The sequence below is a fragment of the Protopterus annectens genome, chromosome 8.part1 (assembly GCF_019279795.1).
Source record: "Protopterus annectens isolate FY-2018-M chromosome 8.part1, PAN1.0, whole genome shotgun sequence".
NCBI lineage: Eukaryota > Metazoa > Chordata > Ceratodontiformes > Protopteridae > Protopterus > Protopterus annectens.
The window spans coordinates 10,488,995-10,506,622 of NC_056742.1; the positions used below are offsets into that span (position 1 = coordinate 10,488,995).

The window sequence follows — 17,628 nt, forward strand, 5'->3', positions numbered from 1 at the left end:
CCTGCCTCTCTTTTCCAAATCCAGGGCAGGTTTTGCCTCTGCAGTCTTGCAGGGCATGCTAGTGAGCCCCTAGCTTCCTTGACTGCCTCCACCCATTTCCTCAGCTTTAGGAATCTACCCAAATGTGATGACTGCAACAGTGAAATATGAAGAACACAGTACAGTTGTGTACACTTACCATAAATGTATATGTTCGAGTGTCTTTACTGTTGCAGTCCTGATTTCCCTCTCTCCATCCCCCTTTTTCTTTTTATTACCTTTCTTCCTTGTTGTTCTCCTTTACTTACAAGGGACATACTGGTATTTATTTTCCACTGGTGGGGTTCTGCCACCAGAACCTGGCCTCCTATTTTGGGGGCTCCTGACCAGTTAGGGCAAGAAAAACTGATGTAATGGTGTCGGCTGCCTTCCTTTACACCACTGACAACCTGACATCAGTCTTCACGCGACAGAAACTGATGCAGCAATACTAAGTCTCTGGTATTCAGGCCAGCCGAGGCCTACCCTGGCAGGGATAACCGAAATGTGATGACTGCAACAGCGAAGACATTCGGAACATCTACATTTATGGTAAGTGTACACGACTGTACTTTTCCAATATTAGCTTTAATTTTCGGAAGCACTCTTTACTAATCTTTAATAATAGGTTCATAGGTGAATACTAGGCTAATTACCTTGAAGGTTCATATTAAGTCTAGCCAATAACCCAAGGTGAGCATCAAACCCTGTTCCTTGTGCCTATGAGGGAAATATTTTAACATTTATAATAAAAATATAAATATTGGCTGTTTAAATGCGCTCCTTTAGATGTAAAGTATTTGAATAAAAATAATGAGGAGAGCGTAAGGCAGATGTTTGATTTCACAGTTCAAGATATGTTATCTGTACGCCAGAGGCAAAGAGTTTTTAAACGTTACCAGTTTAACTAAAAGTTTTCAAGCGTTACCAACTTAACCAAGTTGTTTAATCAACCAAGTCTTCCAAGCAGATAATTTTTAAGCGTTACCAGCTTAACTGAAATTTTTAAGCATTACCAGCGTAACAGAGTCGTATAATCGACCAAGTCTTCCAAGCAAGTATTCCAAACAATGCGACGTTAACAGCATTCCACTTCTCGGCCAATAAATCCCTTATATGAATACAGCAACGTTCGTTTCACCTCATTTCTCCAACAAAAAAGCGGATTGACCAAGATAGTAATCCAAAAGCCTTATGTTTATTTAAAATACAACAGATTGGCAAGCGCTTTCACCCGCAGGCTTCATCAGGCCACGTATAACAGATATACATTTCAAATTAATTTATAGTTTAATTCATGTCAACGTCACTTCCTTTAGTTAATTCATCACTTCACCCACATTACTAGGCTTACGCATTTTTATGTATATTATTAAAAAATCAATATGCAGAGAAGTTGCAATAAAAGCATCATCATTCTAAATACTTAATGAAAGTTTACAAAAAACATACTCTAGGTTAAAATGACAACATAAATACATAAAATAAATCAACAATTTCACTTATATGCATTTTAGCACTTTTCATGCACTTTTATATAAACTAAATCAGTATATGAAAGCTGTATTATTATATGCATTATAAAATAGTGTATTTAAATTAAAACTTAATATAAATATATAACATGTATGTATCAAACCTGGAAATAAATATTATAAGTTAATATAAATGTTAATATAAATAAATGATTTAGTGGGCTCTGGCTGGAAAATATTCCAAATTAAAAGTGCACATATAATATAAATGATGATGTGCACTCAGGCTAGATGGTAGGCAATATTAAAAGTAGACATATGTTAAATACTCGAATAATAAAGTGTCACCGTATTATTTTAAAAATAAAATGAATTAATAGATAAATAAACAATTTTTGCAGTACTCACATAAAAAATTTTATAAAAAATATTATTAGATAATTATGTGAAGAGCATTTCTTTCTACAAGCTTAAAATTCATATCAAATATTTAGAGCTCAGTGATGTACATATGGTCATGTCACTAAAATTCATTACATAATATGTACCTAACAACCTATCATTGTACTGTCTACTATTCCATAAATATTTATCTAATGTATTTATGTATATATATGATAATCAATACACTTTACATATATATGTTTGATACATACATGTTATATATTTATATTAAGTTTTAAATACACTATTTTATAATGCATATAATAATGCAGCTTTCATATACTGATTTAGTTTATATAAAAGTGTGTGAAAAGCGCTAAAATGCATATAAGTGAAATTGTTGATTTATTTTATGTATATATGTTGTCATTTTAACCTAGAGTATGTTTTTTGTAAACTTTCATTAAGTATTTAGAATGATGATGCTTTTATTGCAACTTCTCTGCATATTGATTTTTTAATAATATACATAAAAACACGTAAGCCTAGTAATGTGGGTGAAGTGATGAATTAATTAAAGGAAGTGACGTTGATATGAATTAAACTATAAATTAATTTGAAATGTATATCTGTTATACGTGGCCTGATGAAGCCTACGGGTGAAAGCGCTTGCCAATCTGTTGTATTTTAAATAAACATAAGGCTTTTGGATTACTATCTTGGTCGATCCACTTTTTTGTTGGAAAAACGAGGTGAAACGAACATTGCTGTATTCATATAAGGGATTTATTGGCCGAGAAGTGGAACGCTATTAACGTCACATTGTTTGGAATACTTGCTTGGAAGACTTGGTCGATTATACGACTCTGTTAAGCTGGTAATGCTTAAAAATTTCAGTTAAGCTGGTAACGCTTAAAAATTATCTGCTTGGAAGACTTGGTTGATTAAACAACTTGGTTAAGTTGGTAACGCTTGAAAACTTTTAGTTAAACTGGTAATGTTTAAAAACTCTTTGCCTTTGGTGTACAGATAACATATCTTGAACTGTGAAATAGTTGTAATACGCTAAAATCAAACATCTGCCTTACGCTCTCCTCATTATTTTAACATTTATGTCAAACCTCCCACCCCCTGTTCTTATTTCAATTTTGAACTGTCATGTTAGCCTGCAGGTATAAATCAGCAATCTCCCGGAGTACAACTACAGACAGATGGTTCTACAACCTTGTCAGAACACACAGCACTGTCTTTGAAGAGCCTTTGATGTCCTTGTAAGGAGTGTAGCCGCTCCCCCCGTACATTATCTGTAGTCGTGCATCTTTACATTATTTTATCATTTTTATCACTTTTAACTGTATCTTTGTTGTCATCTGTTATTTTTGCAGCCCTTTCATGCTGCTTCAGTGGTTTGGCTAGCAAGTTGCATTACTGCTCACTATCATTTTTTTCTGGTGTGCATAACTACCTTGTAGTGCATGGAGCACTGTGATTACACTCCGATGTTTGGAAAAAGGCAAACCAGTTAAGCATCAGAGTGGTGCACAACCCGACCTTAGCAATTGTTAAACACTCCCTGCGGAAGTTGTTGGTCAGGTCTCGAGCTAGGCAGCCAGTCTGCCTGTACTGACCAACAAATGACAGCAGCAGGCCAAAAGATTTGTTTCTGCCTGTTGTCTGTACAGGTAATGTGTCCCTAAATTCCACAGAACTTGTGTTCGCATTTATTTTCTGAAGGATATGAACTCTGAAACTCCAATGTTTGTCATTATTTAGTGATTTCAGTCCTCATTGATTTGTCTGAAAACTACAGTCTTTTTAAGGAACAAACCAAAAATATGATGCAGTGTTCTGGATCTTCTGTGAAAATCTAGACAGTTGAGAGGCATGAAAGGTAACACTGCCTTTCTGACAATATCCGCTAAGTGCCTTGTGGTTTTGAATGCTGACAAAACACTTTGTGATTTTTTTCCCCCTGTAACTAGTAGAACATGGAGGAAATAAAGCTCCATACAATACAAAAAGTTATTTTCATGTCAGTGATCATAACCCTTTATTATGTGTTCTCCACATGGATGCCAAGATTAACCTCTCGAGCTTCACTCTCAAGGTGAATTTCTTAGCATCCATGTTTCGAACATATGAGAAAGTTGTGATTGTCAGCCTTATCAAAATTATTGTCATTTCTTAATGTTCTATAGGTTGGTTGGTAGGAGCAGTCTATTTTGAGCTTGATTACATAAGTGAGACAGTGGTCACTAAGGTCATCAGGCAAAGTGCCCGATTTATAGGATTGAAGATGGGTATTGACGAGTATCCAGTCTAGGATACTTTCCTTGTTATTGCATGTACAGAAATATTATGAGTACATTATGTACTGAAAGTAACAAAACACACTGCAGAAGTGGATAACTCAGTAATAGTGAATCTTTTGGGTTCCGCTTGTCAGAAATTCGGAAAACACCTAACTTGAGTCTGTTGGTATGTTGCCCCCAAACAAAATTAAATAAATAAAAAAATAATAATAACACAATAGCTAAATAAATAAAACTAAATAAAGCAGCATAGCTCTCAGTACATCAGGGATAAATCTCAACAGAATCAGGGGCAAATATAGAAATAAGAGCCATGGACAGTTTTAAACTACTAGTGTTATTAGTATACATTTTCTGAAGTAAAATAAGTCTGTAAATCTAATTATTGTGGTTATTAAGTGTAAAATGCCACCAGGTTTAGGATGGATTAAGGGGAGCAGTTGAGAAGAATATAAAACAGCATATGCTTAGAAATGCAGACTACTTGCCCGTTGCAGAAGTGTAACCATGGAGAGGAAACAATGTCAGCACTGCCATTTGCGGATTTTATTGGCAGAGTATACCAGAATAGTCTTTGAGGTTAATAACTTCCTTACATCTGCAGCAGTGTTGAACTGGCTCCTGGCACAAAGTAGTTCAGTGCACTTCACATGAGCAATGAATGCAAAAGCAGTTTCTTTGCTAACTCGAGTGTTGGTGAATGCTGGAGTGTCACCCAAAATGTCCTGGTGTGTCACCTTTGACACGCATGCCATAGGTTCGCCGTCACTGGGATAGCTTAAGTCAAACAAACTGATACACAGTTATTCAAAACATTGACTATATTTCTAATGATGTGTGGAGCTATAAATAATAGTATTCTGCTAACAAAACAGACAGAGGAATAGAACAAAATGAGGAGGAGTAATGAGCAGGAGGGAAAAGTAAGAACATGGTGAGAGAGAGAGGTATTGGAAGAAAGAGGACAATGTTATGGGGGTACAAGAGAGGAAAATAAATAGTAGCAAGCGTTGGCTGAAGAGGTAGAAGAGCATACGTTAGTAGTATGACATCACTAAAGTGAGAGCTTGTTTTGTTGTTGGGCCATTGTACTACCTGCCAAGATAAGGAGGTGTTAGTGAATTTAGGGTGAGAAAGGCATAGAGAGTGGGTGGTCTTACATCTGTTTGAGGGTTGCGCATATGCAGTTCCAGGTGTCAGATGCATGTTTTTTAGATTGGTCCTGAAACTGGAAAGATTGCTAGTATGTTTAAGGGATGAGGGAACAGAGTTCCAGGAGTGGGGCTATATAGCTAGAATAGAGAGGTTCCTGCTGACAGGTGTGGTTTGTCGGTAGTGAGGACCATTTTGTTTCTAAATCAAAGCAGGGGAGTATGTGTGCAAAAGTTCTAGAAGGGCTTTGCTTTGCCCTGGTTTGTATATAAATTTGTGGATGAGGATTAGTTATGTGTAAGTGAGTTGTTTGGGCAGTTCAAGCCAATCAGACTGCTAAGGGTTGATCAGGGATGTGTTCTGTTTGAGTTAGTGGCCAATTTTGCTCTTTTGTTATAGCACTGGTTTGGTTTATTTTGGAGGAAGCTTGAAGGTTAAGCAGTACTGGGAAACAATATAGGAGTAGGAATGTAGAGGCCATTCGTACTGGATGAATCAGTCAAGTACTTTTTTGGTTTATGTAGCGTGCCCCTAGTTTACGTTTTTGTTGTTAGTCTCTTGCACATGTAAGTCACATTTCAGGTTATTATCAATATGTTGGGGTGTTATCAGACACTGTTATTGAGAAATTTTGTTTTAAGTGTGTGGTTTTTGAGAAGTAGAGCATCAGCCTTTATTTTTGATAGAGTAGAAGCTGGGAGTTATTGAGCCAGCTTCCAACTAATGAAAATGACTCTTGTGAGGTAGTGTAAAGTAATTATGTTACTAGCAAAACAAATTAATGTAAAATCATCAACATGTTGTATGAGGGATGCTGAACATTTGATGGAGTATAGGTTGTTAGTAAATTTGTTGAAAAGCAGTGGCCCCAGTATGGAACTTTGGACAACACCTGCTTTGATGGGTAGGAAAGGTAGCTGGAGAAAAGCACATGTTCGGCCAAATGAAAAGAATTGTTTTAGAAGAAGGCTATGTGATATGGTATTGAAGGCTTTGGTCAGATCCAGAAACACGGCACATACCAGTTGGCCTTTGTCTGATATAATGATGTCTAATAATATACAATTCCTATGCATTCTCTGAGTGTGGTCAAACTTGTGCTTTATTTTTTCTTCTCTTCTTGATGACTTTGGGGATAATTTGCATGGTGAGTTAATGCATGGCTTGTCACTGATTAAGTGAGAGTTAAACAGCACACCTGCCATTGCCCTTTCCCTTTGTGTACCGCATCACCATATAGCTCTTTTTACATCCTTGTCTTTTGCAGTCCAAAACTCCTGCCTCCTAGAGGAGGGCAGGTGATGTTGCTAGGTGCTCCTTAAACCAAAGGTCCCTAACCACCAGGTTGCAGACCAGTACTGGGCCATAAATCATTTTGTACCTGAATGCACAGAAAGCATAAAAAATGTTTTTATGTTGGATGACCGATTGTTCAGAAAAAAGTGCATGTGTGTATGTATGTGTATGAGTGTGTTTATGTTTCTGTCTGCGTGTGTGAGTGAATGCACACATGAAAGGAGAATGTATGTGTGTGAAAGCAGAAGAGAATATGTATGTATGTATGTATGTATGAGTGAGAGTGAACAATGAGATAGAGTGAGCTATTTTACACTCGCTAAGCAGTGCTTTTGCTGTTTAGCGAGTGTAAAATAAAAATAAATGAAACCAAAAAAAGTGTGTGTATGTTTCTGTATGCATGTATGAGTGAATGTGTGCACAAAAGCAGAAGAGACTGTGTGTGTGTCTGTGTGTGAGAGAGAGAGAGACACACACACACACACACAGAGTGAAGAGTGACAGCGATCCCTGGCAGCAACAAGAGGTTTGCGTACCTCTCGACTATGCTTCTCAACCTCTCTGTACAAGAAATCTGGACAGATCCACAAATAACGGGAGACAAATGACCAGAAATAAGGACAGATTTTAAATATTGCTCTTATAAACCTAGAATGTTGCTGGAACAACGGGGTTTTCATTAGCATGTATTATCTGAATGATGTGAAGTCTGAAACTTAAATGCCTGTAATTATTTAATAACTTCAATCTCCAGTCATTTACCAGAAAACTACACATTTTATGAGGATGGGACCAAACATACAATCCAAAAATCTGGACATTCTGTAGCAATCTGGTCAGTTCAAAGGTAAATGTGCTACACAAAAAGGAGCTTCTATGGCGGTTAAGATTAGCCGCCGATTTTCCACCAGGTCTGAATGAGCACATTACTATAATGTCCATTCTTAAGGAAAAGGCAGATTCAGTTTAACAACTTTAATATTATTGTAGGAATTATAAAAGTATAAACAATCACAAAGTGATAACATACATTACTTATGTAATGATTTTATTCATGTAATTCATTGTTACATATTATACTTTTTGTGGTCAACAAGGCGTTTGAGTTTAATGTTTTAATCTTCAAACTCAATTTTAATTTCAACTGTGTAAAAAAATACTCTAGTTTTAACTATTTACACATTCATGAGCAGTGATTTTTCACTGTTAGAATTGGTTGGATTAGAACCAATGACTAACTGGTATTGTGTATTTAAACCTGAATTTTGAATGTTTCTTTGTTCTGAAGAAGTCATACTTGTTGATGAAAGCGCTTAACTACATTGTTTTATTACTTTTATTAAATATTACTGTGGGCTTGCAACTTTGGTGCTCTTTTTGTTATTTAGTTTTATACACATTAACACACACCCTGTCAGGCATTATTGCTTGCTTATTATGCACATGTGATGGCCGGTCCCTGGAAAATTGTCTTGCATGAAACCGGTCCATGGTGCAAAAAAGGTTGGAGACCACTGCCTTAAACAATATTCTGATTAGTTAGGTGACCTTGCCTACCCTCCTTAGAATTTGTTATGGATTGACCGACTGCTGCAGTGAGTGGTGTGTACATTAGCTACCCTTACATAAAATCTTGATCTAAGGATGTATTTTTCCATAATTTTTAAATACTAAGTGGAACCTTAAGATAAATGTCCCATTTAAGAGAAATTGTCAAAAGGCACCAGGAAGTGAGAGTCTTGAGATATCGAGTATGAAGTCATTGCTAACGCTTTTGCCTTTCAAGCTACAGTGGCCACTGTTAGTACAGTTTACTCAGCTTCATTAATAGAAACCTGTGAGCCCACTTAACAGCCTTATTTCATGATGCTGGATCTCAATTATGCTACAGCAAGCCTTGTGTCATTCTCAGTGCATGTTATATGCATCAGAAGTTGTGAATGGCTCAAATAAGTATCTCTGTGGTTCCTGTGATAGATCATAGTGGCTGAAGCCAGTAAAAGTGGTTCATAGCAGAGGATCAGGCTACAGCTTAGATACTGACTGTGTGATATTTCAACGTTACCTGTAGCATTATTTAACATATGACCACAGGGGTGGCTTGGTGAGAATCATCATTATGTAGCTCATTTGTTACTTGCCAGGCCCATTTCAAGCAAGATCTGTTTGATAAGTGCAAAACAGTTTGCCTTGAACCATCTTAAAACATAGTCTGTGTCATTTGGAACATGCTTGAGTGGCTATATCTCAATGAGATCATTTGCGTTTGTGCTCAGCAGTGTTAAGAATGGCTTAAAACATGGAGCTTAAGAAGACATCCTGCAGAAAACACAGGCAAATAAACAAATACATAACAATTTTGTAAGTGAGAAACCTTTCTATTAATAATTTTTGCTGTGTTTTGCAGAAGATATCTTTCCTTGTAAAGACTGCGGAATCTGGTATCGAAGTGAGAGGAACCTTCAGGCTCATTTATTGTATTACTGTGCCAGTCGCCAAAAATCCAGTTCCCCAGCTGCAGAAGAGAAACCAAAGGACACCAGTTCAAGTGAACGAGTCTGCTCCTTTCCCCACTGCAACAAGAGCTGTCCGAGTGCTAGCTCCTTGGAGATACATATGCGAAGTCATAGTGGTAAGTGATATGCATCTGTAATCCTGCAAAAATCACAGAGCTGCTGCCAAGATGGACAGGGCCCTACTCTGTTATAGATGGTGAATGCGGAATGAGGTAACCAGTAAAGTACCCATATTATTTAATGTGTAGAACTGGTAAAGTGTTTGAACCTTATTTTTAGTGCATTTTTATTCACCAATGCCTTTTGCCAGTCACCTTACCCTGTTCCTCACCCAGGGTTGAGGGTTGAAGTGATAAAAGTCAAAATCATCTCACTGAGAGTATTTCTGTTTTATTTGAGCATCACACTCCAAGTCATGCATGCGTTGGTTTCAACAAATTACTTAATTTAGGTGACGTCTGTCTCATGGGCCTTGTTTCAGCCAAGATACTTGCTTCATCCATTACATGGTGCAGCAGGGACAGGGAAACCCTTTGCCCTCCTCTCCATGGAAGAGGAATGTGAGTTGAACATTGCCTCTTAACTATTTTCTCCCTTTATTCACTTGGCTTGAACCAGAGTCTATTTTGGAACCGTAGGCAACACTGGTATGAATGATTGTGTGTGTGTGTGTGTGTGTGTGTTTAATTTGGAACGAATATGCATATGTAGTGTGCATGCATGTTTATTTTCACATAAAATTGTTTTGCTATAAAAAAAAAGAATGGTGTGAAAGTACAGACATACTGGAATATTTCTGATAAGGAGCTTCTGATTGCAATGATTCATTTTAGTCTTTCGTGACACTTAAGTATGTCTCTTTTTCAAAAATATTTGTGGGAACACTTTTTTTAAACATTATTCTTTCTTTCAGTGACTCCTGACATTATATTTTTGTGAAAGTGTGCTGACTTTATCTTGGACCTGCAGATTTTCTTTTCCTCTGTTTTGACCAATGCACGGCTGAAAGAATTGACTGTGCCATATGATCCTGTAAATGTTACTAAAAGGACCACAGTAGTGGTGAATGATCAGTTGTACCTATGCTGTATGTGTCCATGGAATATTACTCAGAACTACAGCAGTGTGAATAATCAACTGCACCTGTGGTGTATGTGTCCTCACAATATTACACAGTAGTGGAGAATGATCAGTTGTGCCTATGGTATATGTGCCCATGGATTATTACTCAGGGTTACAGCAGTGGTGAATGATCAAATGCACCTATGGTGTATGCATTCACAGAATACTGATCAGAATCACAGTAATGATAAATGATCATTTGTGCCTATGGTGTATGTGCCCATGGAATATTACTCAGGACCACAGGAAAGGTGAATAGTCAGCTGCACCTGTGGTGTATATGTCCACAGAATATTGCTGAGAATCACAGTAGTGGTGAATGTTCTGCTGAACCTGTGATGTATGTGCCCACAGAACATTATACCAATCACTGTAATCAATATGGGTTTGATTTGATGTGTAGCGTTGTAAGCCAGTACTGCCTAATGTAGATCACCACAGTGATATATGATGGACTATAGTTACACTGTGTAGACATGCATGGATTAACAAAGATCAGACTTGAGACTAAGATATAATTCTTTGTCCCTATGATGTGCAGTTCTGTACTAATTGAAGAGATGCTAAAAGCTAGGGCATATCCTGGAATGTATAGACCCCCCCCCGGTTAAATGGAATTTACAGCCTATTTAGTATTATCGTCATCTTATTGGAATTGAAGTTGTTGTCATTAATCATAAATTGACATCTCAGTGGGTTTGGATGGTGAGATGTATAGCAATATTCCTGGTGACATAAAGCATGTGCGGGAAAACCATGGTTCTGAAAGCCTTATGTTTCCCCTGATGTGTTGTGTTTTAAGTACAAGATGATCCATATTCATGACAGTAGTGTCCTTATAAGAGTGAGACACAAGACACAAATGTCTGGCTTTTTGTACTTCATTCATATTACCACAATATGCCATGCATTTACTCTCCTACACTGGAAAATGTTTCACTGTTTATTTATTTACAAAGTAAATTGCTGAGAAAGTTTTTTTTTTAACAAGGTACATACCCTTTTTCATAAACTTTTGTTTAAAAGGTGGTGTAGCATGATTTTATGATTAGCAGTACTGAATGCATTTTGAAGTCTTCAAACAGTAGCCATGTGAATTGGTTAGAATCAGATTTGGAGTGAATTTGATTGGTTACACAACAGAGCAGTGTTACAACTATATTCTACGTTGAACCTTGCATTTTGTTTTCAACTTTTCTTTACAATCAATTGTGCTAAAGTTGACATTCATACTATGGGTACAGCCAGGCATAGGCCATGTATGCCACAGAATACACTTTTTAAAAATAATTCATGTTGTACAGTGACATGTTAGAATTTTAATTAAAAAACTGTTAATACTTGTCAAGGTTTATAGTCATATATTCTGTTAAATGGCTTTTTCATCAATGCCATTAACTTAAATGGATGTTTTTGCTTTAGTCTGCCCTTTATGGGATTGAGGGAATCATTTTGGTAGCTGGCACACAGTTCTCAAACTCCTAAAGGATGAAACTAGTGTATGCTTTGCCAGAAGCTGGAGTTTTTTTTTTTTTGATAGTTTATTATTCCTTATTCCATATGTATCACCTTCAACAGCTAATGAGTAGATACTGATTACTGTTCTAGTTAACACTTCTATTATACAATGCCTCCTCTAAAACGTGCACGCTGATTGGCCAGCCCAACCAGCGTGCCCGTTGTAAATCCCTCAATATACTAACGGAAAAAGGTCCGGTCGCCCGGACTTTTTCCGTTAGTATAAAACACTGTCGCGCTATGTTAAAAGAGTTTAACATAGCGACAGGTTTAAAAAGCAACGCAGATCTCCGTTGCTTTTTTTAAAGCTGACTCGCTATGTTAAACTCCTTTAACATAGCGACACAGTGTGTAAAATCCAACGGAGATCTTGCGATCTCCGTTGCTTTAAACCTGTCTCGCTATGTTAAATGAGTTTAACATAGCGAGACACTTTAAAATAAGCAACGGAGATCTCCGTTGCTATTTTAAAGCTGTCTCGCCATGTTAAACCCATTTAACATAGCGAGAGTAAAAGCAACGGAGATCTTGCGTTCTCCGTTGCTTTGCCCACAGCTCTGATGTACTGCGTAGGCATGCGCAGTACATAAGAACTGCCGCTGAACACCAGACAGCTGCGGAAGGGCAGCAAAGAGGCGTATACAATGCCATTATTTAAGAAAAGTAATTATTTCTTTTCTTAAATAATGTCATTAGATATATAATAACCCACTTCTGGGTGTGGGTAATGCTGGATTTACCCACGGTTGTCTTTGTTTGGTACCTCGGGCTTCGCCCTCGGGACCAAACCACGCCAACCGTGGGTAAATCCAGCATTACCCACACCCAGGCGTGGGTTATTAAGCAGTTGGAAGTCGAAGTAATGGCATAAACTCGCTTATTCAACGAATATTACAAGGGTCAAAACTTGTGACAATTTAAATACTGCTCCTGTTAACTTAAAAACCTGATAGAAGGTAAAGGATAGGCATTAACATGTTTTCCTGAAGCAAAAGCCAATCTAGTATTCACTGAAAAATTCACCACGTTTTTTTTTAAAATATCCAAGTTCAGGAGGGATGGCGCAAAATTAGTTTCGGTTGAGAAGTGTGACCAGTGGTATAATACCAAAAATCTTTTAACAATTTTTCCTCATCACAGAGGTTGTAAACATATACATTGGTTTGTTAATATTATTTTTTAAAAAGAAAATCTTCATTCTAGGAACTGAAAAACATGATGAAAGTGTTGAAAAAGGTAGCCTTGCCTGTACCTAGTTCTCCCACAGTCTAAAGTATGTGTCTCTGTTGCCATCTGCTGGCTGTTTGGTAGTGAGGAAGTTAGTTGAAGGCCCAGGTTTCACAGCTTTGCATATTCTTGTACATATTTGACATGCAGAGTGAAATGTTAAAGGAAATGAAGAACCTTCCATCTTTATAGCTTGGTTACAGTCACTGCAGCTTAAGGCTGTGCAGTAAAAAATAACTTAAAAGCCTTGGCACTTCCCTGATTACTTACTAAAAGCATTAAAAGGACGTCACCTGATGTTTGTGGTATCATTTAGTTAGTAAACTGTGGGTTAATATGGAAACACGTTACTATAACATTTTCTTGAGTAGTCTACTGTATGTCTGAATACTAGAGATACAAGCATAAAGAACTCTACTAGTGGTTCCTAAATGGGTTGGTGGAGGCAAAAGAGTAAATGTTATTATATCAGTGAATCTCTTGTGTTCTGTATTGCAGGGGAAAGGCCATTCATCTGCCTGATCTGTCTCTCAGCTTTCACCACCAAAGCCAACTGCGAACGTCATCTGAAAGTACACACTGACACTTTAAATGGTAATGTGATTTGGCTTTGTTTTTTTGTTTTTCTCTTTTTCTCAAACTGTCAGTCAAAAAACATTGACAGCTAACAAAAGTTTTCAATTTCGCATCTGAGATACCTTATTTAGGAAGCGTCTTATACTATCCTTCTGTTTGCAAAGGTAAGATTTGTATCTGTGGCCATGGCAGCCAAGGTTTAGGTGGGAGTGAGAGATGCTACATGGTTAAGATGAAGATAACAATTAAGCATTATGTGGACAGATCTCATTGTCTGTCTTGCCAAAAACATTATTATCTTGATTGATTTTTCCCCTTTTCACAAAACTATGAAACTGGGCAGATAATGATGAACTTGGGTACAGACTTGCCTCACAAGGTTATTTTTTTCAGCAAAGTGACCTTAATATTTGACTGTGTTCTGGATGCCATACAGTGATCCTGGCGTATATTATGGGAAAGTTTCACATCATGTGTCTATATCACTAAAACCTTTAAAATATTTATGTGATGTTAATGTAAAAAGGCAGGAATTGCATAACTGGCACTGTTCATAAAGAAGTATTGCATAGCAGGGAGGATTAGAGGTACACAGTGCAAAGGACTGTGACAAAGGCCCAGTTTTCATCTTGCCCACCTGGAGAATGTTTGAAAAAACTTGATGTCATCTCACAGAAAACAGGGTCGTTGGAGGGTGGCCAGCGTCAAGGAGACAGCAGAATGTAAGGGATATGAAGGCTAGATGTCAACCAAAGCCACCTCCTTCAGCTGTGCCTCTAAGACAGCCTCTTCTTCACTGAGGGTGAGAGACCAGGAGAATTACGTTCCCGGCCACTTCCATGGGCAAGCATCAGTGGTGTCAGCACTGCACTTCCTGTATTTAAGCATCTGTCGCACAGTCACCATTAGGCAAGCTTATGTGAAAAAGTGACTGTAAAGGTGAATCAGTAAAGCCCAATGGACGACTGTAATCCACTCCAAACCAATTTAACAGAAACACAAATACAAAGCATTAACGCCAAACAAGTACGTTTTCGTTTAGAAAACTTCATCAGATGTGGGATGATGGTTAACTAGCAGCTTAAATACCTCCCCTAATTAAAAAATGTGCTTTCCATTAAGTAATTAAAATGTTCTTTAAAAAGCTTTAAAAACTTTTTTTTATAAAAAAGTAACAAAGAATGTTCAAGCAAATCCAACGTACATCTTATAAATAAAGATAAAATGTTTTACACGATGATATTAATAAAAACTTTTAAAAAAAGTATTTTTCCCCACATTTATTAATTTTTTAACTTATTGATTAACATTCCTTGTATAAAGTTGAATTTCGATGCTCAGTGGAGAATGTTATATTAAGATATTTTCAGGTCTTACATACATTTTGTCATGATTTTATAAAACATTTTTATGAATAGCCACAAGATGGTGGTAGTGTCCTATACATTTTGCAGTTTCCTCTGTATTTTATATGGTTTTCAATTTACAAATGTATTTACATCTGTATTCATACCAAGAAATAAGGGACAAAAGTTTTTATTAATGTCATCGTCAAATTAGGGGAGGTATTTAAGCTGCTAGTTAACCATCTTCCCACATCTGATGAAGTTTTCTAAACAAAAACGTATTTGGCATTAATGCTTTGTATTTGTGTTCCTATTAAATTGGTTTGGAGTGGATTACAGTCGTCCATTGGGCTTTATTGATTCGCCTTTACAGTCACTTTTTCCTTGGCTATTGGTGGTGTTTGGTGACTACGTGGATTTTTTTTCTTTTTACAAGCTTATGTGAAGCAAGACTTAAGTCCCATTTGAAAACTTTATGTTTGAAGTTCAGCCTGGGGACTCTACTCAGCTTGCCTCCCCCCCAAAAAAAACATAAGGAAGGCTCACTAACCAGCAAAGAAAGATTACATCTAGCCCTTTATTGTTAGTTAACCCAGAAGAGGTGTTCACACGCATTGGATCTGGATCAGATAAAAAAAAAAAAAAAATCCGTTCCCTTTTGCTCATGAAGATATCACTCTCTTCAGATAGACACTTGGGCTTATAAAGTCCTCTGTGAGCTGGCCTGCATCTCATCTCATCTTCCTTCTCTGCAAAACCGACTAAATCAGTATTTTGTGTGAAGAATAAGGTTGACTTTAATAATACCAGTAATGTGAACACGTCTGGATTCTACTTCCTGTTGTTGTTGTATCTTTCGGCTTTTCCCGGTTAGGGGTCGCCACAGCAGAACTCCGGTCCGCTAATGATTGGCAGTAGATTTTTTACGTGCCAAGTTGCCAGCCCTGATGCACAACCTTCAATGAAGGTACGCCCATTCACGCATGTCTCCACACAGAAGACGCTCTAGCTGAGAATCGAACAGGGCAATGTCTTACTGTGAGGCGACAACGCTACCGCAGCACCACCACCGCAGTACTTCCTGTACTCTTGAAAAATTGGGGCCTTCTACAAATCGCCAGGATAGTAGAGTCATATCCTTACAGAGCATCCGAGGTTAGATTCTTACATGATTGCTTCTTTCCAGTTTTGGTCCTAGAGACCACCATACATTTCCACTTTGCTTCCACATAAGCATTTCAAAGCTTTTATTGTGTCATTCTGGTCCTTAAGTTTCCTAATTATCTGTCTTATCTGCCCCATTTACAGGACTCTCTTGCATACCAGGTTTTAGTTAACTTACCAGAACTCCATTCTTCTGATGTATGAAATTTCTAAACAACATTCTTCCACTTGTTTCGTCAGTAGAGTTTCCCTTAGGTGGACTTGGGCAATGAGATGAGAAATGTTTCTGCACAAGGTACCATTGCTCAGGCTTTCCTTCTAGGTGGCCTCCCTCTCCATTGAAGTTACCGCAGGATTTTAAGAAGCTAGTCAAAGACCTATAAAAACAGAAGCAGGTTCTGGCCCCCATTAGATGTTCCTTTGACAACCTTTGGTTCCTCTTCTTATTTTAGGCCAAGCCAGTTCCCAAAGAAAAACAGTCCTACTCACAACTGCATACTCTCACAAGAGTTGGTCACCACAGACATAAACATAACAGTCCTCACTACCCTGCAGCACTTCAAGTGTAAAGCTAGTCCTTTTCATTGCCACAGCTTTGAAAACTGTAACTACAGACTGATAAGCCCTGGATCTAGTCTCAAATGACTACATCTGAGGGATTTTACATCGTTCTGCAGAAAAGAGCTCTGTTAAAAAACAAGCTGTAAAGCCTGATGATGTTCTTCGTGTTTCACTGTTGCAGTCATTACATTTGGGTAATCTGCTGGCAGGTTGCCCTCAGTCGGCCTGATTAACAAAGTCTTGAGTCCTGCATCGGTTGCTATCCCTTCTTCCATGACGTCAGTTCGTCAGGGGTATAAAACATGCAGCCAACGCCATTACATCAGTCTTTCTTGCCGTCCGGTGCCCGAAGCAGAAGCAGTTCGCAAGTGCCAGTCAGCCAACTCCTGAAATTTTCATTTTCGAGTTTCAGAACCGAAGTCTTCAACTAAAAGCTAAGTACCCTGTTGGGGAACCTTTTTCTTGCATGGCGTCCAATTCTGGACTTATCTACTCTAAACACATTTCTGGACATTCCAAAATTCAAGATGCTGACTCTTCAACAGTTACTTCCTATGTTAGGCAAAGATGCCTGGTTGGTAACTCTAGACTTAAAAGAGGCTTACCTGCATATCCCAATCAGGGAATCTTGCAGAAGATACCTCTGCTTCAAAGCAGGCTATTTGCATTGCCAGTTCTCTGCATTGCCCTTTGGCTTATCTACTGCACCCAGGGTCTTCACAAAGTGCCTGGCTACAGTAATTGCATTTTGCAGGCAAAGAAATATTCAAATATATTCATACCTGGACAATTGTCTAATTCAGGCAGAAAACAAGGACATTCTTCTAAAGCATCTGGCATTTGTAAAAAGGGTTCTAACTTGTCTAGGGTACACAATAAATGAAAAGAAATCACAACTGGTACCCTCTCAAAATATTACATTCCTGGGTGCAAGCATGAATACAGCTGCCCAGATGGCTTA

The 17,628-nt window shown here is 37.8% G+C and overlaps 1 protein-coding gene across 1 annotated transcript in view; it reads left to right on the forward strand.

Annotated features, from left to right (window-relative positions):
* ZFPM1 (zinc finger protein, FOG family member 1) overlaps nt 1-17,628 on the forward strand; it is a 1,358,773-nt gene that overhangs the window by 1,309,294 nt on the left and 31,851 nt on the right. Inside the window, exons 7-8 of the mRNA XM_044081656.1 lie at nt 9,045-9,269; nt 13,519-13,614. Coding sequence (XP_043937591.1) covers nt 9,045-9,269; nt 13,519-13,614 — 321 coding nt within the window. The remainder of the gene's footprint in view (nt 1-9,044; nt 9,270-13,518; nt 13,615-17,628) is intronic.